This window comes from Vicugna pacos, chromosome 35 (assembly GCF_048564905.1).
Source record: "Vicugna pacos chromosome 35, VicPac4, whole genome shotgun sequence".
Taxonomy (NCBI): Eukaryota; Metazoa; Chordata; class Mammalia; order Artiodactyla; family Camelidae; genus Vicugna; species Vicugna pacos.
Genome location: NC_133021.1, coordinates 11,399,584 through 11,425,062, shown reverse-complemented (window position 1 = coordinate 11,425,062; position 25,479 = coordinate 11,399,584). Strand labels below are relative to the sequence as shown.

General features: G+C 42.3%; 1 protein-coding gene across 1 annotated transcript in view; it reads right to left on the bottom strand.

Moving 5' to 3' along the window:
- FAM107B (family with sequence similarity 107 member B) overlaps positions 1 to 24,086 on the bottom strand; it is a 187,504-nt gene extending 163,418 nt beyond the window's left edge. Inside the window, exon 1 of the mRNA XM_006211682.4 lies at positions 23,694 to 24,086. Within this exon, the coding sequence (XP_006211744.2) occupies positions 23,694 to 24,086 (393 nt within the window). The remainder of the gene's footprint in view (positions 1 to 23,693) is intronic.
- Positions 24,087 to 25,479: the final 1,393 nt, after the last annotated feature.

Below are 25,479 nucleotides of genomic sequence, written 5' to 3'. Positions count from 1 at the left end.
TATAAGTGATGTCATATGATATTTGTCTTTCTCTGCCTGACTTTCTTCACTTAGAATGGCCATCTCTAGGTCCATCCATGTTACTGCAAATGGCGTTATTTCATTCTTTTTTATGGCTGAGTAGTGTTCCATTGTATACATATACCACAACTTCTCTATCCAGTCATCTGTCAATGGACACTTAGTTTGCTTCCCGGTCTTGGCTGTTGTACATAGTGCTGCTGTGAACATTGGGGTGCATGTGTCTTTTCAAATTAGAGTTCCTTCTAGATAAATGGTAGGCACCTCAAACTCAACATTTCCAAAATCAAACACATCCTCTCTCCCCCACATTTATGACATCACTCTTCCCATAATCACCCAGCCTATGAAGGTAGAAGTCATCTGTAACTTCTCCTCCTCTTATAAGTGCCACATTTAACCAGGTACCAAGTCCTGTCAATTCTATCTCCAAAGCATCTCCTAAATTATTGTATTCCTGGATCTCTATGTCATTATTTCTTCCCTAGATTCCTTTAACTTCCTAAGTGGCCTTCTCACCTTTATTCTTGTCCCATGCAATTCCCATGATGAAATGGTGTTTCTAAAATGGTTTTCCTTAAAATTCCCCAGTAATTCTCTAAAGCCTTCGGTATAAAATCCAAACTTCTCAGTAGGGCATGCAAAGCTTTTATGATCTGTCTGTCAGTCCCTCCACCCTCAATCCCCACCTGGTCCCTCCTTGCAACCATCCACAGCTGCAGGGAAGTTCCCCTTCCTGAAATACCCTCCTGCCTTTGCCCTGGCAATTCCCACTTATTCCTCAAGATTTAATTTATGTGTCATCCCCTCTGATTAGTACCCCAGTGCTTACTTCTCTCAAAGCGCCTACTATACCTTCTTTATCCTGTTTTGTCTACCTTCCCAGCTAGATCAGTGGCTATTGACAGAAAGGTCATTCTCTTTTATCTCCATATCCTACCTCTGCCCCAAAATTATCACAGTGCTTGGCTCTTAACGAGTACTCAATAAATGTATATTGAATGAATGAATGTCTTCAAGCTGGGAGTGAGTACATGAGAGTCAAGGTTAGAGCTAACAGAGGGTAGTGGACACCTGTCATTCTTTTTGGCCACCTAGTCTCTGAACCTTCCTCCTACATCTAGGGACTTTGAGTCTCAGTGGGAGGCAGTGTTGATGCTGAATGTATTGGTAGTAGTCCACTATTCCAGTCTTACCTGAAGTTCTGGAAAAGGCTCCTGACCTCCCTGATTTCATATGCTCACCTCCATTCCACAAGACTTTGAATGGGAAGGTAGCAGTGGTAAGACTGATGGAACTGGAAACAGTGGCCATTGGGCAAATGTGCATCCCAGGTCAGCAACAGCCATGGTGCTAGCAGCAGTGTCCGGTGTCCAGAGCCAGCAGACCCAGAGGAGCAGACTGCAAGCATCTAAGCCAGCAGAGGCCATAGAACTGTCTTCACGGGACCGGTTCTCTACCACAATTTGGAATGCTTTTCAAGGTCGTATAGCCCAGAGCCTAACTCTCCAGCTCCTGGTGACCTATAAGCTACATGGCTATCCTTTGATCAGTTTTGTTTTAATCAACCAGAGTTCATTTCTGTTGCTTGTGACTACCGGTACCCAGAGGTTTCAAAGTTACAGCATTTAACTGAGATGCAGCATGAAGAAAACCAGGTGAAACTGTAGGGGCATCAAAGCCTCAGAAGTCCCGAGTGGGGCTGTGTGACCTGCTTGCTCAGGTGCCAGCTGGCCTGGATTTTACCCCCACCCTTCTTCAAAGCAAGGTGTAAGAATAGATCTGATTATACCTTTGAGATCTAGTGTAATTTCCCTTTTGAAAAAAGAAAAAAAATCTGAATGCTTGTCCTGGAGTCAGATCCTTCGTATTCTGTGATGTGCTCAGAGTTTAGCAGCCGCAGAAACCTATTAACGGGCTGTGAGGGAGCCAGGTTTGGTTCCAGTCAGCCTTTCTGGGAAGGAGGAATCACCAGGCTGGAATGGCTGTGTTTATAAGTCAGGGAACAATGCCATTAAGAAGAAACAACAGCCCAGATCATCTTGGAAGCCAACTTGCCTGAGGTCTTGGAACCTCAGTGACACCCCTCAGGATGGCTGGTGAGCGGGAAGTCTTTCCCTGGGTATCACACAAGCCAATGAGCTGTTTGTTTAGCAGTCCTCAGTGAGATCCTTACGTTCTGGCATTGCCCTGACACCTCCTTCCCCCCAAATCAGCCTGGCTTCTGAGATACTAGTGCTTCATCCCTTCTTCTGGTTAGAATCTACTCTAGATCAAAGCTAGACTATGAGTTCATCTGCTAAGTAACAAGTACTTCATCATATTAGTTTCCCTGTTGCCACCACTCTTACTCTCTGGACAAATAAATAATGTAGTGGTCTCCTCAGAACTGAGGCATGACCAAAGTTCATGTCCCTGTCACAGAGAGGTCTTCACAGAGACGTGAAATGAGTCAGGAGGACAGTGGTGACTCTATGCATGTTTCACTCTATCCAGATGATTTCTCACCATTGGCCTTTTCTCTCCCAGGGGCACCAAGAGCCCTCCCCCTTCCAGTAACATCCTCCTCACTGTGCCGCTGCTGTGCCCAGAATCACCAGCAGTTGTGTCCTTGAGATAAGACACAGTTTCAGAACCACTGATGACAGTGCAGAGGTGTTGTGGGGTGAATCATTAGCAGCCACTAACATGTCCACAACAGCAGACCTTGAGGGGGTGAAACCTAAGATAGGGAAGAGGGAAGAAGAGAAAGGTCTAGCCCCATCATGGAAACCAGTCATGGAAGAGGTCATCCTGAAGAGCTGGGCACTTGGGAACTCAGAAAGATGGGGATGAACAGCTCATATAAGGAAAACATCTAGGAAAAGGCCACCTGGGGCCGGGAGAACAATTTGGAGGCAAGGCTAGTATGAAAACTCATTGGTAGCATCTCCAAGGACTTTCTTACAGAAGCCATTTGAGCTCATTCACAAATGTCTTCTAAATGCATCCACCCCAGATAACTATTGACTGTCATCTGTGGCCCATGTTGTGGGACTTAGGACATCCGTGGAAACCAAGGGAGCTCTGTCACAATAGAAAGACAAGCAAGGGATTCCCTGGAAAGGCATTTTTAAAGCACTGTGAGGCTATCAAAGATGAGAACATCCTGCTCTATGAGAAGTATAAATACAAAACAATACTGATATTGTCCTGGGGACGTCATGAAACTGTAGGACCCAGACAGGCAGCATCCCTGCTTGAAGTACTTTACTCCAGAGAATTCCACTCGTGGAGTCCTGGACCTGGGATGTGCCTGCCCAGCACCCGTTCCCCCTTCTAGACCACGCTCCAGGGACTTGGGACCCAGGAATTCCCTGACCAAACCAGCCAGGTCTTCCTCTGAGGAAGAAGGTCCAAAGAGTGGTTCTTTGGGGATGGACAGGACAGCATTGGGATTTGCAGGCTGAGGTGCCCAGATGCAGGTGCTCCAGGCCCCTCAAGGTGCAAGATGGACCCACAGATGCACAGAAAGGGAAGCTTGGCCTCAGGCTTTTTCACTCTCACTCTGGTCCTGCACATGTTAGGGGCAGGTCTGCCTAACACATTATTTCTATGTCAGCACATCTGTTAAGGGGCTGGCCCCATGTGCTGTTGGACGTCCGCTCGGGAATGAGGAGGGGGAGGACCACAGGCCCCAGCTGGGCAGATGACGTGTGCACATCTGCTCCCTTCCTTCCTCCCTGTGATCCCTGGAGAAAGGTTGAATCACAACACAAAGACCCCCACCCCCAGCCTTCCCAAACAAGAGACTGTTCCAAAGCAAACCCACAGACATGGGCTTTGAAAGAAACTCTCTTCACTATTTTAACCAGAAGACATTTTGGGAAACCATTTGCTTTTTGTATAATTTCCAATACATGGTCCTTGTCCTGTAGGAGCTGAGTGTGCTCTGATAGCACAGCTTGTCCTCTGCCTCTGTTTCTGAGCTTACCAGTTAAGGCTGGGGGACCACCACCAAAGAGGGGAGTCCGAACAAGTCTGGGATGCCAAGCATTGGGCAGAGTTCCTAAGGGAGGCAGGTGGAGTGAACTGACCTGCTGTGCTAATCCCTTGAAAAAGTGTGGAGAGTCCTGGAATGTTCATAGTTCTCCAGGCCACCCCCTGATCCCCCCAGAGTTGTCCCTGAATGTCCCTCTGCCCTGGTATGTGGCACTGAATGCTGCAGGGACAAGATGGCAAGGAAGTGTCAGGTTCTTGAGAAGAGTTTGTAACATACCTAGCATGAAGTCTAACCTGCCCGAGCTCCCACCTTGACCTTCGAAGAAAGTAAATGGTGTGAATGAGGTGGGAAGCCCCATAAAAAGACCAGCAGGACCCCCAGGCAGGGCCACTACTCTCCTGCCAGCACCATCCAGTTTCCTGGCCCAGAGGCTCTATCTCACTTTTTGCCTCTGAAACTGCTTACTTCTAGGAAAGTAGAACTTACTCCTATAATTCTATTGGTTCCCTGAGCTCACTCCTGATTGGTTATTTCCTTCACTTCTGATTGGTCCATTTCTACAAAGCTTGTTCCTAATTAGTCAACTTTTGTTATACCTAATTTGCATATGATGTTGCAGAGCTTGGAGTGTTAACTCTTCTGAGCCTGCTGGTGTAATAAACTTGAGTTTTCCAACTCTCCGAGTGCTGCTTGGTCTCTTGCCCTGATCCGGGTTGCTGTCACAACTGAGCTGTAACATCGAGCTGTAACACATTTCTCTGCAACATAAACAAGACTGGAACTCTTTCCCTGAACACAAGGAGGTTGAAGAAAGAAGGAAAGGAATCAGAATGGATGTTTAATTCACAGCGTCTCTTACTCTCGGTTCCTAATGTGTTTTGAAATACCCACCAGGCTCCCTATTTTAATATTTATTGGGCTAGAGTGGATTTTTCCATTTCAGGCTGATGTCATTCCCAACCTGCTGGTTTCCCGATATCCCGTCTACTGATGCAGCTGACTCCTGCAGAGACCTGAACCATCCGCTCTGGTCTGCGAGGGCATCCTTCCTTCCTGTTTTTACTGCAGCCTGGAATGTGATGCCTGGAAAAAGGGCCTCAACCTACTGCCCGTCAAATCTCCATGACATCAGAGCCTCTTCCCTTTTGCTCCTCACTCATCTCTTCAAAGAGAACACTCTGGAAGGGACGGAGTGCCTGGAAGGGACCCAATGTCACATGCAAAGGTTTCCCTCCCATCCCACTTGCAAAGCATTCAGGAAAAAGTTCAGCTTCCTCTCCAGGGCCCAGTCCAGATGCAAAGGCATATAGCTCCTGGTCACCCTGGCTTGTTAATAAGAAGGAGAGTTTGGTTCTTATCTTATCATTGGAAATGAACAGTCAATTCCAATGGACCCTAATGTGTGCTCTGGTGTATACGCCCATCCTATGTTTGGGGACCTCTATGTGTGCCAGTCTCTGGGTCTCTGTTGATGATTGTAAGATGGAGAGATAAGTCTCACACAGACTTTGGCAAACAGCATATTGTATAAAAGAAAATGTAAGAACGGGCAATTTCTATCAGCCCAGTAATAAAAAGAGTGGTAATAGATGGCAGTACACACACACAAACACACAGACACACACACACACACACACATATTGCTCTCTTCTGTTTCTTCCTAATCAGGATGGCAGCAGAAAGTAGAAGTTAGGAAGTGGAGTATAAGTCCCCGTTACTTCAAAGACACAGACTAGATTAAAAAAAAAGTTCTCTCTCCCACCCCCCACCTTAATTGTGAGCAGGTCTTCCCCAGACTTGCCGATGCTCGGGTAAGATGTACAGAATCTAGATGGAATGTCCAGGTTTACTAGAGGGCCATTGTGATGCTTTAATACACACTCAACTGAATGGTAAATTGCATCCTCTGTGTTACCTGTCCTCACACCCACACCATCTTTACTGTATGTGGCTAGTCGCAGGAAAATTAGGTCAATGGAGTGGAATGAAATGGTGAGGATGGATATTTAAATGACTAGCTTTTTTGTTATTTCAATTTTTTTGCTTCATATCTGCTCTTCAGTGACAAAGAGAACATCTACTGCTTTTCGGAGAATGAAAAAAGTATGCTCACCCTTTTCCACTTTGATAACTAAAGAAAGTATTTCATAAGCTGTTCTCTAAATTATCAACATCCTCCCCCTCCCCATATAAAATGAAATATGTGTAATGGCTAAAAAAAAATTACCTGGAATTCAACTAAAAGTTTTTCATATCAACATTTTAAAAGGACAACTGACTCCCAGTAATTTCTGAAATAAATTTGTACATGACATTGAGTTTCCCCTGAATCCATGGTGCCCTCCCCTGCTGTGGGTGGGTTAGCCTTAAGTCCACTCCAGAGGTAGGGTCTGACTTGTCTCACAGACAAGTTCCAGCTCCTTGGACATCAGGACAATAAGAGAAAGTCCAAGATTTGTTGTATGGTCAGAAAAGAAGTGCTCTCTGTCCCTGCGAGCTCTCTCCTCCAGCTGAACAAGGATGTGGACACCCTAAGAACTATGGGCAACCTGTGGTGACCACGAGGGCAGGCAATCTTAAATAAAGAAGGTGACACTGGGAAAAGCAGAGAGGTGATGTGGAAAGAGCTGGTCTCCAGTGTCATCTCTGAGCCACTGTGCCCAGCCCTGCAAACCTGCCCTGACCCTGAAGTCAGCAATCAATGCTGTACTTTCTTCAGTCATGTGAATTGGAGTCTCTTCCCCTAAGACACACATGTACCCTGCCGGGTACAGCATGTCTGTGTGTCTGCAGCCACACAGATAATTATATTTTTCTTCTAGAAATCCATTGTATGTTGCAAATTATGAACTTTTTTCTCTTTAAAGTTGTTGAGTCACAGATGACATACAGATCTTGGGAAAATGAAAAAAAAAAAAAGCTTCTTTACACCCAAGCTCAGCTTTGATTCCCAATGACAGGATCCATGAGTAAATGGGGCTGAGTTCACCTCTGCTGTCCAGGGCCAGGGTCAGAGTTCTGAACTCTCTGAGTGACCATTTAATAAATTTATCTGCCAGCATTTTCACTGTCAGGGGAACGCATACTTTGGAGGAAGAGGAACTTGGACATTGACGATTTGAACCAAGTCAACAAAGTACAGTAGCCTTTTGTCCACAGTTTCACTTTCCTGTTTCAGTTATGCATGGTCAACTGAGGTCTGAAAATATTCAAGGGAAAATTCCAGAAGTAAACAATTCATAAATTTTAAATTGCACTCCAGTACAAGTAATGTGATGAAATCTCCATCCATCCTGATCCTTCCTGCCCGGGCTTTATCCAGCATCTCCATACTCTATATACTACTCTCCCCTTAGTATAGGAAAAAACATGCTGTTTTGAGGGTTTGGTACCATCTCTGGACTTAGGCATCCAATGGGGGCCTTGGGATGTATACCTCACACATAAGGGGGGGACAACTGTATAGATTTTGTGGCTTGACACTTGCACCCAATATTTAATACCAACCATGGTCTAAATTAGGCTTAAAGTGATTCAGTGGTCCTCAGGAAGTCTCTTTTGAGCATGAACAAGTCACACTAGGTATCAGACCAGGGTTGAGTCCAGGGGAGTCATGCTACCCATAGAATCAAATGACCCCAGAGGACCCTGAAGCAAAGGCTCTTGTAGTCACAATCTGTAGCAGCATCCTCAGTTTAAATCCTTCCAGTTAATTCCATGATAACTGCTCTCCCAGGAGTCACTCCATCAATTTGTTTTTCAGCCATTCTTCCCCAGAGGACACCGTTTCACTTGCTGCAAGTCCCTTGTGGTAAGGAGCACAAAAATCCATAACCCAGGAGCAGACCTCCTTTTAAGATAAGGGGAGAAAACATCCCAGATACTGCATGATCTTGAAAGGCTCTGACGCTTTTGGGGCTGAATGGGACTTCACTGCTTAGAAACATGTTGTCTATGTCCCACCCTCAAATTTCCAGAAGAGCAAAATCAACCCAATCTACTGAGCAAGTTGGTGGGAGACCTGGGACTAGATCCTGGGTCTTTTGACTCCAAATCTCAAACTTCTTTGAACTCTTTGTGATAGTCTTACATGTCATCTTGGGAAGGCTATGGTACCCAGGCATTTAATCAAACACTAACTTAGGTGTTGCTGGCAGGTATTTTGTAGCTGTGGTTAATGTCTACCATCAGATGACTTTAAGTAAAGGAGATTATCCTCAATCATGTGGACAGGCCCATCCCATCAATTAAAGGGCTTAAGAGCAAAGACTGAGGGTTCCTGAAAAAAAAGGAATTCTGCCTCAAGACCATAGCATCAAGTCCTGTCTGACTTTCTAGCCTACTGTCCTGTCCTGTGGATTTAGGACTTGGAGGTGCCCATAATTTTGTGAGCCAATTCCTTAAAATCTCTCTCAATAGACTGACAGAGAGAGAGACAGAGGGGAGAGAGAGAGAGAGGGAGGGAGAGAGAGAATAAATAGATATAGATACACACACACTCTATTGGTTCTACTTCTCTGGAGAAATGTGACAGACGCACTAGTCAATGAGCCAGATAAGGCAAATGCAAAATTCCCCTGATGAAGGTCAAGAGATTAAGAGGGAAATCCTCAGGATGTAAGAAACCACTGTATAATGATTTCTGTGGGGAGACAGCAACGTGTGACTAAGACCTCAAAACTGCTGTGTCACATAGTGATAACTGGGGTTGCGGGGGAAATCTCCAGCACCCAAAGAAAGGATGGTACCATTAAGAATCCCTTAAAGCAGGCAGAGTCTTCTCTCAATAATATTATAGTAAAGGAAAGACAACAAGCTCTCAGTTTTGGTGGAAATAATTTGGTTGGAAATAGTTCCAAAGAAGGAAGGATGAAGCCATTCTGCCGTTCTCTACCTTTCTCTCTTCACAAAACCATCTGGGTCCTTCTTTCTTAGAGAGGCAAGCCATGGAACTTGAAGGTGAATTTTGAAAGATTTTCAGTGTGTTGCCAAGTATATAACTAATGCTTTTGAGCCTAACATGTGGTGGGTGTCATTGATTCTATTCACATGGTAGGAGGGGAAATACGTCTACATAAAGTGCTGATAGGCAGAGATTTTTGTTTCAAATTTCAAAGGAGATTGAAAAGGCATGACTTACTGTGTATGAAATAGTCATTTAAAAAACATGCAATACATCACAGAAACTTCCCTCTCCCTTTTCACTGTGCTCCACCTTTCACTTTACAAAGGAATTACCAGGAATCCTTCACATCTGGTACTGGGCATTGTTTTCATTAAGGATCTCAGAAAATGTGAGGGTCAAAGAGCAATAAAGAAACTGTTTCATGTTGCATCTCTCTCAGGAGAGCTTTTAAAATACTGATGCAATAGTCCCAGCTCTGATCAATCAGATACAAACCTCTGAGAGTGCTAGTGTAGCAATTAGTATTAGCAATTTAAAAACAAACAAAAAAACCCTCCCAAATGATTCCAGATGCAGCCAGGTTTGAGAACAACTGGATAGAGAGTAGGATGGAATTATTCATCAGTTAAACAACAGCATAAACAGTGAGAATATCAACCACTTAATAAATGGGTATTGCTATAGATAAATATTTACATCCCCAACCCCTGATTCATATTTGAAAACCTAATGCCCAAGGTGATGAAATTAGGGGGTGGTGCCTTTGGGAGGTGATTAGGTCATATGGGTGGAGCCCTCATGAAAGGGATTAGTGCCCTTATAAAAAAGCATCCAGGGAGCTCCCTCCCTTCTTCCACTGTGTGAGGACACAGAGAGAAGGCTTCGACTGGGGAGGGGATGTGACCATGCTGGCACCCTGATCGTGAACTTCCAGTTTCCATTGTTTATAAGTCGTGTAGTCTGTAGTCTTCGGTGATAGCAGCCCCAACAGACTAAGGCAGGCATCAACCCAAAATAAGAACGAGATCCTTTCTGGCCACCCTCCCCAGAATATCTGGACTCACTCACCCTCAACATTTTATATCCTTTCCCTTGTCTCAGTTTTTTTCTCCTGCACTTATTATTATCTGTAACATTACATAACTTACTAATATACCTTATTTATTGTCTACCTCCCTTGATAGGCTGGGGGCTCCATGAGGGCTGTTTTCTTCACAACCAGATGACAATCCAGCTCCTAGAACACTGCCTGGTCACACTTCCTGTTCTTAATAAATACGTGTTGGATAAAGGACTGAATCCATGGGAATTATGTCTGGTTTGGGTATGGTCCAGGCAAAGCAGCTCTGTTGTTGTGAAACTTAGCAATTTCCGAAGAACTACTCCTCCAAGAGCACCCTCATGAACCAAAAAGATGGTGGGGAAAGCTGGTCAACCTTGGCTTGGGACTTGTCAATCATTTGTGTCCTGCAGAGGAGCCACACGCTGGAAGCTCCCTCAGGCAGGAATAAACAACCCAGTAGGTCATTCAACAGGAAGCCTTTGGAATGCAGAAGAAGGTTTTGCTTCTGGTCTCTAAAGACAATGAATATAATTCAGGTAGCCACACGAAAGATGGTGCCCCACACAAGCACAAGGACAGAAACACTGAAGTGAAGAATTGGCTATAACAACCGGCTAGCGAATACCTCAAGCAAACATGGATTTAAAAACTAGCCTGGGATAAGAAGATCTTGTTTCAAAGTTCCAAAGTCAAAGAGGCATTTAGGAGACAGGCTTGCACTCATGCTTCCACAGCCAGGAAAATACCTTACGGGCTAGCTAGGAAAGTGTCTTCTTCCAAGAGAGCACCAGAGAGCAAAGAACATCTCAGGGCGTAGGAGTGGAGGGGTGGCGGTGGGGGAGGTGCGCAGCCTACCTGGGATGCCCTGCCTGAAGCTCCAAGTCTGGGCTGGGCTGCTGGGGCTGCTGACATGCATTCCCAGCTCAGTTGAAAGTGAAGCAGAACACAGATGGCCAGCAAATGGATTTCTAATGAGAATCTATGCACTGTAGACATTCACTTTTACTCTCTCTACATTAGTTTCATTTCCCTTAACTTTTTAATGAAAGTTGTATTGAAAAAATAATCTGGTCGTCTTCTTTTATATAGAGGAATATGACCAGGGTGAGGGTGCCAGCTGGGCTTATAACAGTGAGAGGGTCTCCGAGAGCCTGCAAGTGCCACCAGAGGACAATGTCTTTTCAAGATTCTGTCCCCTATGCTTCTTTCAGCAGCTCCGACCTCTGGACCTCCAGTTATGTGAGATGAGAGATGTCCTTCCTGTTTAAGCCGATTGGAGTCAGGTTCTTGGCCACCGGCTGACAAGAACACCTTTCTCTGTCTTGCTTACCTGGTGAATACCATCTAGCTTTGAGACCTAGGTCTTGTGTAGTGTTGATTCACTGCCCACCTGCTCAGGACCCCATATGTCTATCACGGCACCCATGCTCTTACCGCTGTTCTGTTTCTGTCAGCAAGATGGCAAGCTCCTTAAGAGAAGGAAGAAACTTTCATTCATTTTGTATTTCCAGGTCTGACAAAGTCCTTGGCAGAGTTGAAAGATAAAAGAATGAATGAATGAATGAATGAATGAATGAGTGATCCTAGAGATAGAGACCCAAGTGACAGCAGTAATGCTGAAATGTAAGTGTGAGCTGGGGGGAAAGGAGGTAAGAACAATAAAGGAGAGCATGGAAATGGGGAGGTAGGAGCCAGTAACATGGGGAAAAGTTGAGATTGCGGTTATGAGAAACTGACACACGATCGTTAGGGTTTATGGAAATTTAACTGGATGGGAAAGAAGAGTGTGTGTACATTATGTAAATGCTTTTTGACAATAAGTCATAGGGATGAGCTAAATGTAAATGCCATTTTTGGCATTGATGACCTCATTTTGCAGATGGTTTCTTGTTTGGGGTTTTTGTTTTGTTTTGTTTTGTTTTGTTTTTTGGTTTGGTTTGGTTTTTTGGGTGTTTTTGTTTTTGTTTTTGCCTGACTCCTGTCATAGCTAACATCAAGCAACACCAAGGCAAAATGGGTGCTTGGTTCTTCGTGGCGAACCCAGCAGCTAACACAGCATGTGTTAGGTCCCCATTAAAGTTTGTTGAACTGAGGAACAAATGAAAACTTCAAAGCTCCAAAGTGAGACTTGACAGAAACTACCAAAAGCACAGAAGAAATAACCAGCTGACCATTTCACTGGAAATGATCTGTTCCTTATTAAATTGAATTATTTTGTTCTCTCCATTAACAGCCATTCACTAGACAATAATATGTACATTATTGGCTTTTACCTCAGATTTAGAAACTAACCCATTAAGTGCAAAATCACATGCTTTATACTTAGATTAACTAAAAATATCTTTCAGATATTGAGTTCTTTACAAATCAGAAAAAAATTTCCTTCAGACAAAAGCATTGTAAATCCAGAATTGCGGGGGGTGGGGGGTGTAGGGAAATTAAGCCATTCTTGGCAGTGTCTTTAATACAGCTCAGGGTCTTAATGTGAACAAAATGATCCATATACTTCTCCACGTGCTATTAAAGTCACAGAGAGTAATGGGGTGAAGGTATCTCTTTGTTTTCTGTGGCTTCCATTTTAATGGAATCATTATTTATGTTATTAATATTCTCTATTTTCTCCTGTATTTCTTAAAGTTCTGTATAAATAGTCATTCTCTCCAACATGGTGTTAGAATCATAAAAGCTCCCAGTGTCCTCATTTTGCAAATAGGAAAACAGAAACATGAAGAGGTTAGTTCTTCAACATGTGGGAAATTCCCTGAGGAGTCCAGAAAATGGTTTAGAAGGACCCTTGAAAAAAAAGTGTTTCCTCTGGATGAGTTCACTGCAAAATAAAATTTTCCAGCTCTTTGGTCTCAAACCTGAGTAATAAACACTTCAGCCGTCAAAGGGAAAAATGTTCTTGGCCCCTACGCTCTGGCATGGTCTTAAATTATTTCCATCCATTTCTAAAATCAAGAATGAATCACAAAGATACTGAAAATATGAAGCAAAGATGAAATTTTAAGACTATATGAAGGCTCATGTACCATTTTGATTTTTATTTTATTGATTCATCCTTTAATCTATTCAATAAACATTGTTAAATATCTTCTACATATCCAGCATTGTTCTAGGCACTTCCTATCATAGATAAAGAGGAAAAAAAGATACACAGCTTTTGCCCTCAAGCTCCTTACAGTCTAGTGGGAAAGCCAGACATATGAATAAATACAGTGCAGCTTAATAAGTGCTTGAATTCAGGTAAACACACAAGTGCCAGGTGAGCCCAGGAGAAGGTACCAACCTGGAACTGGGTATTAGGGATGGTGGCAGAGAAGGGGACAGAGTAATACCATTGAGGGGGGGAGAATTGTCCAAAGTGTGCAGTGGGTAGTGGGACAGGAAGGAAGCACGTGACCCAGCCCATACTGGTAGCCATTCCATAACCACCAAGGGAAACACTCATAGGTGAAGCCAAGGTCACAGATGGCTAAGCAGAAATGGAAGACCTAGATGCGCCATGGCTTCACTGAACTGCTGAATCAGTCCACTACAAAGCCACCCTACCTCAGGGCTTGTTTTTAAGTGAGATAATACATTTACATAGTGTCTAAATTTAAGTTTTTCTGTTTCTTGCAGCTAAAATCACCTTAAGTGATACGTAGAGGGGAGATTTAGGGGGACAAGTTGGTTCATCTTTGTACACATTGAATTTGAGATGACTGTGAGACCACCTGGAAATTTCCCTCTGGGATAGTTGGGTCTGGATCACCCTTGTTAAAACATCTGTAATTATTTTTCAGTACTTCGATGTAAACACTTTGAGTATCTATACCTATGGACAGTGAGTTGCACTTGAAGTAGTTCCATGGTATCTTCAGGGAACCAGGTTCTTTCTACCTGCTCCACCATCTCTAGATTGTCTGCTACAAGTGTGTTCTCTTCTGCTTACAGGATGGCTATAGCACCCCGTCCTCACCCAACAATGTCCTGAGGCAAAATTCCAGCGCATTTTTCCTTTGCTTCTTGAGAGCAAAGAAAGTTTTAGAGGCTACACTCAGAGGTGGTTAGCTAGTATTTGAAGGATCCTAATCAGGAGTCTGCATTCCAAGATGACCACAGCAAATGTTCCAAACAAATCTAGCTAAATCCAAACTAGAGGATTTGTTAATTAGCCTAACAGATTTTGGAAATCATTTTTCAGTTGTGAAAAGAATGGTATTGAAAGTCCTTGACTGGCCAGCACTTTTATAAAATGAAGTATGAGAAAGTGGCAAGTTCGGAAGCTCCTTTACCGCATCCTGGCTCTTACACTCCATTTGGTCCTGAACCCACATCTGACAAAGGGCTCTTCACCCCATTGACTTACATAGCTTGCTGGGTTTACCATTAGAATATTATCACCTTCCTGTATATCATTCTATTCATGCCAAGGGCTTCTCTGTAAAAGGACAAGAGTCAGGAAACCTCTTCCAGCATTCAGAATCAGGGAAGATGCCTATTTTTGTGCCCACTTGCCAACAAATGTTTGTACCTGTGGCAGAATTCACATGAGACTTTCTTTATTGAAACACAACACCAGGGAGAGAGTTGTGGGTGAGCAGACATGCAGCCCCCAGGTGCCTCTAATTGTTGGAGGCTACCAGTGTTTACTGGGCAGTTTTGAATGGTCAGAATAACCCAAGGCAGCTTGCAACATCACTGCACCAAGTGGCTTCTCCCTACAGAGACTCAAGTATTATATATCCAGGTTACATGTGTCCTGGCAGAAACTCAGTCCAGAGACAGGGATCCTGGAATCCTCGGGAAAGGCCAGGATTGAGAGCCATCTGGGAGAGTCTCTTCAATTGCTCTTCTTCCTTCCTACTGCTTCCTGTGTGTGTCTCTCCTGAAACATCCAGCCAAGCCAAAAAGGAACCCAATTCCCAGATAAGAAAGCAAATACTACTGGTTAAGGCTGTATGCATAGATGCTCCCTTTCAAGAGCCTCCTTAGACAAGATCTCACCTTTTATTTGGCCTCTCTGTGTATGATTTTTCTCACACCCATCATTCACAATCAGAAGGTGGCCAGAACTTCCTGATGGCCAGCAACTCCCCAGCTCTAATGCCTCCTTTCTGCCTCCCTTGAGTTAGTACACCAGAAAGAAATGAGTGAGAGTGATTTTGTTCTAGCCTTACTGAGGAGTGATTGACAAAGAAAAGTTGTGTATATTTCAGGTATACAACCTGATGTGTTGATATATGTATACACTGTGAAGTGATTACCACAATTAGCTAATTAACATCTTATGTAGTTATCTCTCGTGTGTGTGTGTGTTAAGAACTCTTGAGATCTACGCTTCTAGCAAATTTCAAGTATACAGTATGTTATTATTAACTGTAGTCACCATGGTGTACATTGGGTATCTAGAACTTATTCATTTTATAACTGAATGTACCCTTGGATCAACATCTCCCCTGTTCCCCCACTACCTACAAGCCCTGACAACAATCACTCTGTTACTATGAGCTCAACTTTTTTAGGTTCCATTCATAAGTGAGATCATGCAGTATTTGTCTTTCTGGGTCTGGTTTATCTCACTTAGTATAAGTACATAATGCACTTTATCCATGTTGTCACAAATGACAGGATTTCCTTCTTTTTAGGGCTGAATAATATTCCAGTGTGCGTGTGTCTATGTGACATTATTTTTATCCATTTATTCTTTGACAGTTACTTAGGCAGTTTCCATGTCTTGGCTACTGTGAATAACACCACTGTGATCATGGGAGTGCAGATATCTCCTCAAGATAGTGGTTTTATTTCCTTTGGATATATACCCAGAAGTGGAATTTCTGGGTCATATGGTAGTTCTACTTTTAATTTTTTGAGAACCACCATTCTGTTTCCCATAATGACTGCACCAGTTTACATTCCCACCAACAATGTATAAGGGTTCTCTTTTCTCCACATCCTTGCCAATACTTTTCTTTTGGCTTCTTGATAATAGCTTTCCTAACAGATGTGAAGTGATATCTCACTGTGGTTTTGGTTCACATTTCCTTGATGATTTGTGATATGAAGCATCTTTTCACAAACTCATTGTTCATTTGTGTGTCTTCTTTGGTGAAATGTCTATACAGGGCCTTTACCCATCTTTTAGTTGGGTTATTTGTGGGTTTCTTTCTTTCTTTTTTTTTTTAACTACTGAATTGTATGAGTTCCTTATATATTTTGGATATTTGCCCCTTATCAGATATATGATTTGCAAATATTTTCTCCCAATATGTAGGCTGCCTTTTAACTTTTGTTGATTGTTTTCTTTGCTGTGCATAAGCTTTTTGGTTTGACGTAATTCCACTTGTTCATTTTTGCTTCTGTTGCCTGTGCTTTTGATGTCAAATGCAAAAACTCATCACCAAGACGCATGTCAAGGAGTTTTTCCCCTGTTTTTCTCTAGGGGATTTAAGGTTTCAGGGCTTACATTTAAGTCTTTAATCCATTTTGGGTTGATTTTTGTGTTTGGTGTAAGACAAGGGTCCAATTTCATTCTTTAGCTTATAAATATTCAGTTATCCCAGCACCATTTATTCAAGAGACTATCTGCATTGTGAATTCTTGGTGTCTTTGGTGAATACTTAACCATATATGAATGATTTTTTAAGAGAGAAAACTTTAAGTTAGCTCTAATTACAAGTGTGTGTGTGTATATATGTGTGTGTGTAGATATATGATACATATATCACCCTTGAACTTTTTATAAATTTATGTGTTGATTTACATTGTTTTATATAAAAACAAGGTATATAAGTTTTAAAGGTCAGTTTATTATTTGCAGATTGCAGTACAGTCATTAGCAATAAATAATGTGAGACACATCTTTTTTTAAATTTGATGTTTTAAGTGACAGAAAATGACTCTCCTCATGCAGGTGGCCCCTTTGAGGGGAAATTTCTCTTTTTGTGTGGATAGCCAAATCATGCCTATGTATTTAGGCCCTAATAGCTGCTTGGGTTGTCATTTTCCATTTAACTGAATGTGGGAGATCCACAAACCAGCTTCTCATGACAAATTCATAAACACTTCCCACAGCAGGTCACACACCCTTTGCAGAGAACCCCTCTTCCTCTAATTGCCTCAAATTTCCAAATTCTCACCTCCCCTGGTGCAGAATTATAAAACCAAATGTGTCAACCTCATATTGGAAAAAGTGTTAATGTGAAGAGATCTATTTTCCTTGGAAAGGAGGAGCTATGAGGGCAAGAAGAAAGGCAGTTCGGATCAAGTTAACACATGTCTTTAGCTGGGAAAACCCTCTATCTTCCCATGATCAATAAAGCACATTCAGGCAACTGGTCCCTGTGGTTCCTGGTACGTAAGAAATGTTCAAAGTTCCAGTGTACCCAGTGAGTGGAACAGCAGGGTTTTTTTAAACTGAAGTACGACTGCATGTTATATAATCAAGAGGGTGAAAATCCCAACTCTACAGCAGCAGTTGTTCTGGGAAAATGGGTCTTGTCAAACAACTGGAATCTCCTCGGTGGCTCTTTGGCTAAACACTCCAGGCCATTGCCTATGAACAGAGTAAATCTTACACTTTTATTAACCACCTGTGAAAATGAAGAAATGAGGGCAAAGGATCAAGTAGGTCATGGACAGGTTGCCAAATTCTCTCTGATGAGCTAGAAACAGGTGCTGCTCCAAAATGGGCTGACTTCTTCCTTCTCTACCCCTCTGTCTCCAATACATCAGCACCTACTCAGAAGATATTTATTATGCTTATCGGAATTGTAAATGCGGGAGTAACCTCACTTGAAAACAATTCTGTGAAATCTAATGTAATTATACACTCAACTTTTATTTCTTAGTTTGGAATCTGTATGGTCCTCAGCTCTAAATTGTCTGAGAGTCTTGCATTTTTGCTTTCCCTGTAGACTTTTATGGATGGTCTCAATAGTCAAAGCTGTACAATGTAAATTTTCACGGTTTTATGAGGACTGTTTGTTTTACTTCATTCAAAGAGAATCCAAGAAGCTATCTCTCTCTTTTCCAGTTGAGATGCAACTGAATATCTGGACTGGAAAATTCCTGTCTGAGTACACTGGTGTATCATGCACTATCATGCCACTATACTTAACATCTTTTGAAAGGAGAAACCTAGCATAAGAAAGTATCAAGGCTGTAAAGGAATGGGATGGTATTCCCATCAGCTCACCAAGATAGCCTCCTTTTAGGCATGGGGGGAGGGGTGGTCATCTGTTTGTGATTTTGCTTAAGAGCTTGAAAAGGAACCAGAAAACTTATATTTGTTGCATGGACCTATAAGTTGCTTTCTATTAGAATTGTTTTTATGTCAAATCATCTGTCTAGCAAAGAACTTCCTTAATAGGGCATTTGTTTTGTAGCCTAGAATTCTGTTCTATTCTATTAGGGCCCATAGGAAAAGGAAGGAAGAGTTCATTCTAGAGAAATGCAGGAATACTGGTTTGTACTAGAAAGCGGAAATGCAGCCAAACAGAGTTGCCCCCAGTAATGCTTAAATAAAGAGGATGCAAAGCTAAGGATGTGATGAATGAGGGGGTGATAGATGTTTATACACAAGTTTACAAGATGCTTCTCAGCAGCACTGCCCTCTACAGATGGTTCCCAAGGCTTAACTTCAATGCAACTTCAAGATGTTGAAAACAAAAATCAGTTTGTTGAATGAGATCAATTGCCTATAGAAGTGAATACCTCCAAGAATTTTTCTGTGAGTAGGTGTCTAAGAGTCTCTTCAACACCAGATTCCAGTGAACATGGCCTTGATGTAGCTTCAAGAGAGTATAGCTGGAATCTGATTCTAACCAAGGAAGCTGAAACCCAATTAACTGAACTATCCTAGCTCTTAACAAAGACTGTGCCAAGAAGGATGAGCATGGAGCCTAGACAAAGAGAACAGAATGAACAGTTATCCAGCTGTGGATAGATGCCTTCTGTACTGCCCAAGAAATTCATGCTTTGGCCAGTTGAAATAAGCTTCCTGGCATGCTGGAAGGGTTACCCTTAGAGTGGAAATGGATCAGATGCTTAACTCCACTGAGTCTAGTTTCCCCATCAGTAAGACCAGTAGGAGGTAAGTTCGGAGAGGTAATGGGAGATACTTTGTATAGGACCAATGGGCCACTGGGAAGACTTGATTTTTACTCTGAGCAAACTAGGGAGCCATTGGTGGGTTTTGAGAAGAGGATTGATTGGGATTATCAGGGACTAACATTGTAAATGGATTAGAAGGAACAAACGAGCTACTCTGTGTAAAGCATTTAGCACCATGCTTAGCCTGTTAGTAGTGCTCAACAAGCAGTAATCATGGTTGTAATCACCATACTTAAGAGACACTATCAAAGTGGCTCCTCTTCACCAGGACTGAATCATGAAGAAATAGAAAATCTAAATAGATCTATTACTAGTAAGGAGATTGAATCAGAAACCAAAAACCACCCAACAAAGAAAAGCCTTGGGCCAGATGGCTTCACTGGTGAATTTCACCAAACATGTAAAGAATTAACACAAGTCTTTCTCAAAAGCTTCCAAAAAAATTGAGGAGAGAAGAACACTTCCTAACTCATTCTATGAAGCCAGCATTACCCCTATATCCAAGTCAGACAAAGACACAAGAAAGCTAGAGACCAGTATCCCTGATGGCTACTGATGCAAAAACCTTCAACGAAATACTAGCAAATAGAATTCCATAGCATATTAAAAGGATGATACCATGATCAAGTGAGATTTATTCCTATTTCTGTAAAACCTACTTTTAGTTAAAATACTCAGGAAAGATTTCTCGAGCCACAATTACTTCCTATTTCTGTGTCAGGCTGGCTACTTGGTCGGATTAAGATCTAGATGAAAATTTGCCACTGCTAGAGAAAGACGTCCTGAAACTACCAAACTGCTCTGAAGCCCTTGGTCCCCCTTAGGTGTGGGGACTGTGCATTTCTCACACTGCCAGCTTTGTTAGAGGAAAGGGAGAGAGGAGAAAACCACACCATTCAACCAGGGAGTGTGCCTTGTAGGGTCTGATGTGTAATTAGAAAAGGATAAAGCAGAAACCCTTCTCTTCCACATATTCCAGCCTCCTCGTCTTCCCAAGGCTAAGATGGGAACCTCTTCCACGTGCTCCTACGGTGTCTAGTGTGGCCCATGGGCCTTCTCCCACTGCACTGACACTGCCCGATTACCCCACTGTATCTCCCACTAGAATGTAAGCACCTTCAAGGACTGTGTCTTAAACCATCTTTGTTTCTCCAGAAATAGAGCTGTCCTCACGCAGAGTAAGAACACAGTAACACCTGGCTAAAAAAAATCAACAGCTCACTGCTGTATTTCATTGACTCTATGATCCCACCAATGATAAGACTTTTCCATTGCAAGACGCCTAAGAAAGAATAAAATATAATCAGAAGATAGCAGCAATTATAAGACGTATCCGAATTTTAGGGTTGTTATCACCTTGGTCTCAGTCCTAGATCAGGGAAGAGATGACCACAAAAATGTTGAAGACTAATTGGTATCACTTCATAAGTACAGACATGCTCACATCTAATTTACATGAATGAAAACCTTTCCCTTTTTAATTACTTCACTTGACCTCCCTATCTGGAGCTTTTCCGCTCAGACTAGATGTTGTTTCAGAGTTAAATGATTCAACATCTTGTCTGAACCCCAGGAAACTGAAGACAGAGGGACTCATTTCTTAGCTATAGCTATGTCCTGAGGCTGAGCTCTAAAAAAAAAAAAAAGAAGAAGAAGAAGTATCTGTTGCCTATACCAAGACAGCTTAAATGATGAGGATCAGTGCATCTGAAAGGGAAATATTTTTGCCTCCAGGCAAGATTGTAATAAAAGAAGCTCATCGATCATCTGCTGAAGGGAAATATGTCACTACAAAATTACTAGGTAATGAAAACTCTGGGCAGTCCTATGGCACTTTTAATCAGAAGATCTCAAAGCAGCCCCACACTGTCATCCACAAAGCCTTGTCATCAGCAGGATGCAAAGTGGAAAGTGGCCCTTTCTATGGTGTTATACACCATGAAACTAAGATAAAACAATGTTAAACAAATTAATAAAAAGAAAATAAAAATTTTATACACACAGATACATTTACATATAAATAGATGCGTATATTTACATACACAAAATTTAATTAGTTGCTTATCAGGTGAGATCATACATGAACATTTGATCATAAATCCTGAAGCACCACACAAATAATAATAATCAGCAGTAGAAACAGGCTGTAATTCAGAGGATGGACTTCAGAATCAAACAGAACTGGGCTCCATTCCTGGGTCTACAACACCCTCCATCTATGACCTTGGGGAAGTGTCTTACCCTCTCTAAGTGTCAATGACCTCATCTGTAAAATGGAGTCATAAGAACATGTCCCTCGCTGTGACCATGCAACGATGGGATATTCTGTGGGAAGTACTTAGAAGAATGGCTGGCAGGCAGCAAGTGCTCTGTAAATGTTAGCTCCTCCAGTTTGGGAATAGATGCCCTCAGGACCCACTCTTCTCCTACATCCTGGCAACCTGATTTTGCCATGTTTCCATTGCATCACTCCCAGTTTGGTCTTGCTTTCCTCCCTACTCAGTTTGGAGCCCAGAATCCACTGCTGCATTTGCTACCCCTTGGGGTCCTTTCTTCTTGGCCCCCTCCACCTCGCCACCCTGCTGTTCCTTCTATGCCTGTCCTCAGGCTGGGATTATTATGGTGGCCTCTCCACTCCAGTCTTCCCAACAGTGATTCATCCTACATAGCTCCACTTGTTTATCTTCCCAGAATGAAATCCTAACCATGACATTCCTTTGCTCAAAATTCTCAAAGCTTCGCCACTACCTATTAAATTAACTTCTCACCACAGCAGCCAAGACATCCCACTGTTGGCCTTAATTCACCATCCCAGATATCTCTCCAACTCATCCAACCTGATATTCCTGTCCCTACTCTACCTCCTCATGCAGTCAAAGTTTTGTTTGTACAGTTTCCTTTTATTGCAAGGTCCTCCCCTTCATCTCTGCCTATCCTAATCCTCCTCTTAAACCAGCTGCAAATTCCACCTCCCCTGAAATGTACCTTTCCAGACCCTCTAACGTTTGAACTGCCTTATGTGTGTCTCTCTTTGCGACATTTACATTCAGTCTTGCATTAGGGCTGCTCCATCATAAGGCTTGCCTCACCTATGTGGTCTGTCCTTGGCTTTGCTGATACTGAGTGGACAATAAATGTGAATGTTACCCTGCTGTGTTTAACTGGTTGTATTTGAATACACTTATTTACCTAGAACTCTTGCGTCACATATACCACTAAAACAGAAAGATGAAATCAAATCAACCTTTGTACTTGCTGCTGTGTTCAGCAACATAGGGTGAGTACTGGGTTGCTGGAATTTCTACCCTAAAGAAAGTCTTGCACTTAAAATAGTGCATCATTAGTTCCTTGAACATTTGACAGATATAATCTTGGCCATGACGTCAGCTAACTACAGTACTACTAAAAATATCTTACTCTAGATGTGGGTATAAATTGAACATTGAACAAAAAATATTTGGGGTTCTGTTTGTTTGTTTTGGATTTTGATTTAGTGTTTCTAGCAACTTTTTTTTCAATTATAGTTCTTGCTGTAACAGAGGGCTTGGTGAAATCCTCTGTCCAATCTCAGAATAGAAGGATGTGGACAGGAGAGCTAAGCCTCAATCATTTAGTATCAGCCTGTAGAATGTCAAGTGAAATTATTTTTAAAATCATGTTTTAACCTTATCTTCACTGTTTGGTGGTTTTCATTGCTTAATGAGACTCCTTGGGTTCAAATCAGCAAGTCAGACAAAAAACAAACAAACAAACAAAAAACCAAAGCACTGATGTGTTAAACTAGACAGAAAAAAAGATTTTTAAAACTCAGGATATCTTTGTAATGGATCCCCAAAGACTTTTTGGTTTTTTCAATCTGATCTTAAGCTAAATGGCCAGGAATACAACTCCAGAATGCCCAAGGAGCATCTTTGGAAAACACTATTTGAGAAACCCTGCCTCTACACTGCCTCCTCAAACTGGGATTACCAGGATTACCAGGAACTTGGAAGTGATCTGTAGCCCAATCCAATCAAAATATTCAACAATTAAAATTCCATAATGCCAAAAACAAGAAAGTAGATAAATAAATAATTCAAGATGCTGCCTTTTCAGAGAAGCAGTACCAGTTTTTTCAAAGCTCCCTTCTCCTGCCTTTAAATCTCAAAAAAACAAAGAAACATCCTTATTGTGAGGAGGTTTATAGGTCATTTCATTTGTTTAGTGCTATGCATATAGTGATCATGACTTCCAAATTTTCCCCAAGACCGCTTTGATGTCATGTAATTCATTTTAAGTAGAAACAATGTCTTGAATGCTATAATCAAACCTTTCATATTGTGGGTCTTCCTAGAAACAAATTCACCAACTAGTAAAAAATTTTAAATGCTTTTCCAGACTCTATTTCTCTGGACACTGTTTGCTCGGGAGAACCATGGGCAGTTAAAGGTCAGTTTTATAGTCATCACCTCCCTCCACTGCCTTTCAGAATCTTATGAGAATTTTAAAGGCTTTACAAAACACTAGTAAGAGTTTCCCCAAAGTCTTATTCCCTAATAATATTAAACGGGTCTGTTTCCTGAAGGCATTCACCAACTGATCACAACCTTCCTCCCTTCTATGATAACACTGGGAACACTCACCGTGGGCATTTCAATAATTGATGGTCTGGGAATAGAAGTCTGAAAAGTAACTGCTTCACAGTCTGAGCCACCCTCTGGAGACCCAGGCAAATCCTCAGGGGTCTCAGCAGGCTGAACGGCAGTGTGGTTACTTGAATTCTGATTAGCACCACCATTTCTCTCTGAACAGGTGCAGGAAGGTTGCCTTTTCTCTGGAGTTCCTTCTTCCCCTCCCGCATTGGCCATGGGCTGAACGCAGACGGCGGGATGAGTACCGGCTGCACTGGGCTGATCAAAAGGCACATTCTCCCTGGTGTTCCCAAAACATGCGAGCAGAGCCGAGCACGGGAATGGGTGCATCCTTCCAGATGAAGACTTCAGTCGTTCAGCCAGCCTTGCCTTCCACGTGGACATGACCTGCAGCGAAGCATTGCGAAGTTCAAAGGGGGAAACAAAATTTCCCAAGGATTGAGATCACCTCTAGTTTCCTTAGAGTAACAGTTTCCTCGCCTGAAGAGGACTTTCAAGTGGTTGCCCCTCAACAGAAGATCAGGAGATGGCAAGGCCACCCTCCATGAGAGTCACTCGGCAGCCAACCCCTCTTCGGAAGCATCCATCCCAGGTGATTTCACGCTCTCCCTTCCTTGATGCTGTCAGTGGCTGAAGAAAGCTGTCTGTGAGGCATGCGATTGGCTTGGGTTACACTCCCCAGGCAGGGCAGACGCTTCAGTGTAAGGTAGCGCCAAGTCAATAGACAGTTGCTTCAGATTACCTGGGAGGCATAAAGATAATGTAGCCTGATAGCATCCACCGTAACAGCATCAGCCTGTGTATCAATAACCTCATAACAGCAGCATAACCCTCTTTGGTTTCCCCCTTCAAATATTTATTCCCCCAAACAAAACAGAAACCACCCACTTATCCATCACAAATGAAGACCACCCCTACGAGGGTCCTCAACTCTGCAGCTATTTCATTATTAAAATAGGAGGTAAACTTGAACCTTTTATCTGGAGAGATCCATGTTTGGGTCTGATGTTGCAATGTCATAAGGACTTTTCTCGACCTTTCCTGACTCTTCCCCCAAACAAACTTCCTGGTTTGGGGATCCATATTGACTCTCTGGTAGCTATAAATAAGTCTTTGTTAAATAGCTTTTTTACCATGCATGCCATGTCCTTGATTAATTTTCAACAACACCAAAAATTACAAACGAGCCAAAATGAGCACAAATATTATGTATGTGTGAATGTGTTTTCTGTCCACCTACTGTGTATATTACTTAATTTTGGAAAATATCCTCCTTTTGAACATAAACCTTCTAGTTTTCAACACATTAATATGTGAAAGGTGAAATATAATAATAATAATAGTAATAATAAATTATAACCGCATTATAAGACAATGCTCAAAATCGAGATTTCTTTTTCCTTAGCCAAGCATCTGCTAGGAATGTTAGAGAAATATAATACTGTAATGGTTTTCCCATTAATAGTGACTTTCAGGTCAAGATTTCAGGGTATATTGCCCATTCTAAATTATTTGTTTGCTCTTTCTTTTAATATAATGTCAAGATGTGCTCTTAAGCTCAGACAGGTGGTAGATATTATAGCATTAATCCCCATGTTATGGAGACAGAAACCAATTCTTTGAAATGTCAAAGTACTAATGCAGGGTTATGAGAAGGGCTGGTTGAAAGCTCAAGACTCCTGCTACCCTATCTGGTCTTTGGGTCCCCTGCAACCTGACAGTCATCTTACCAACACAGCAGCTGTCCTGGGAGCATTGTCCTCAGTAAGCAGCAGTC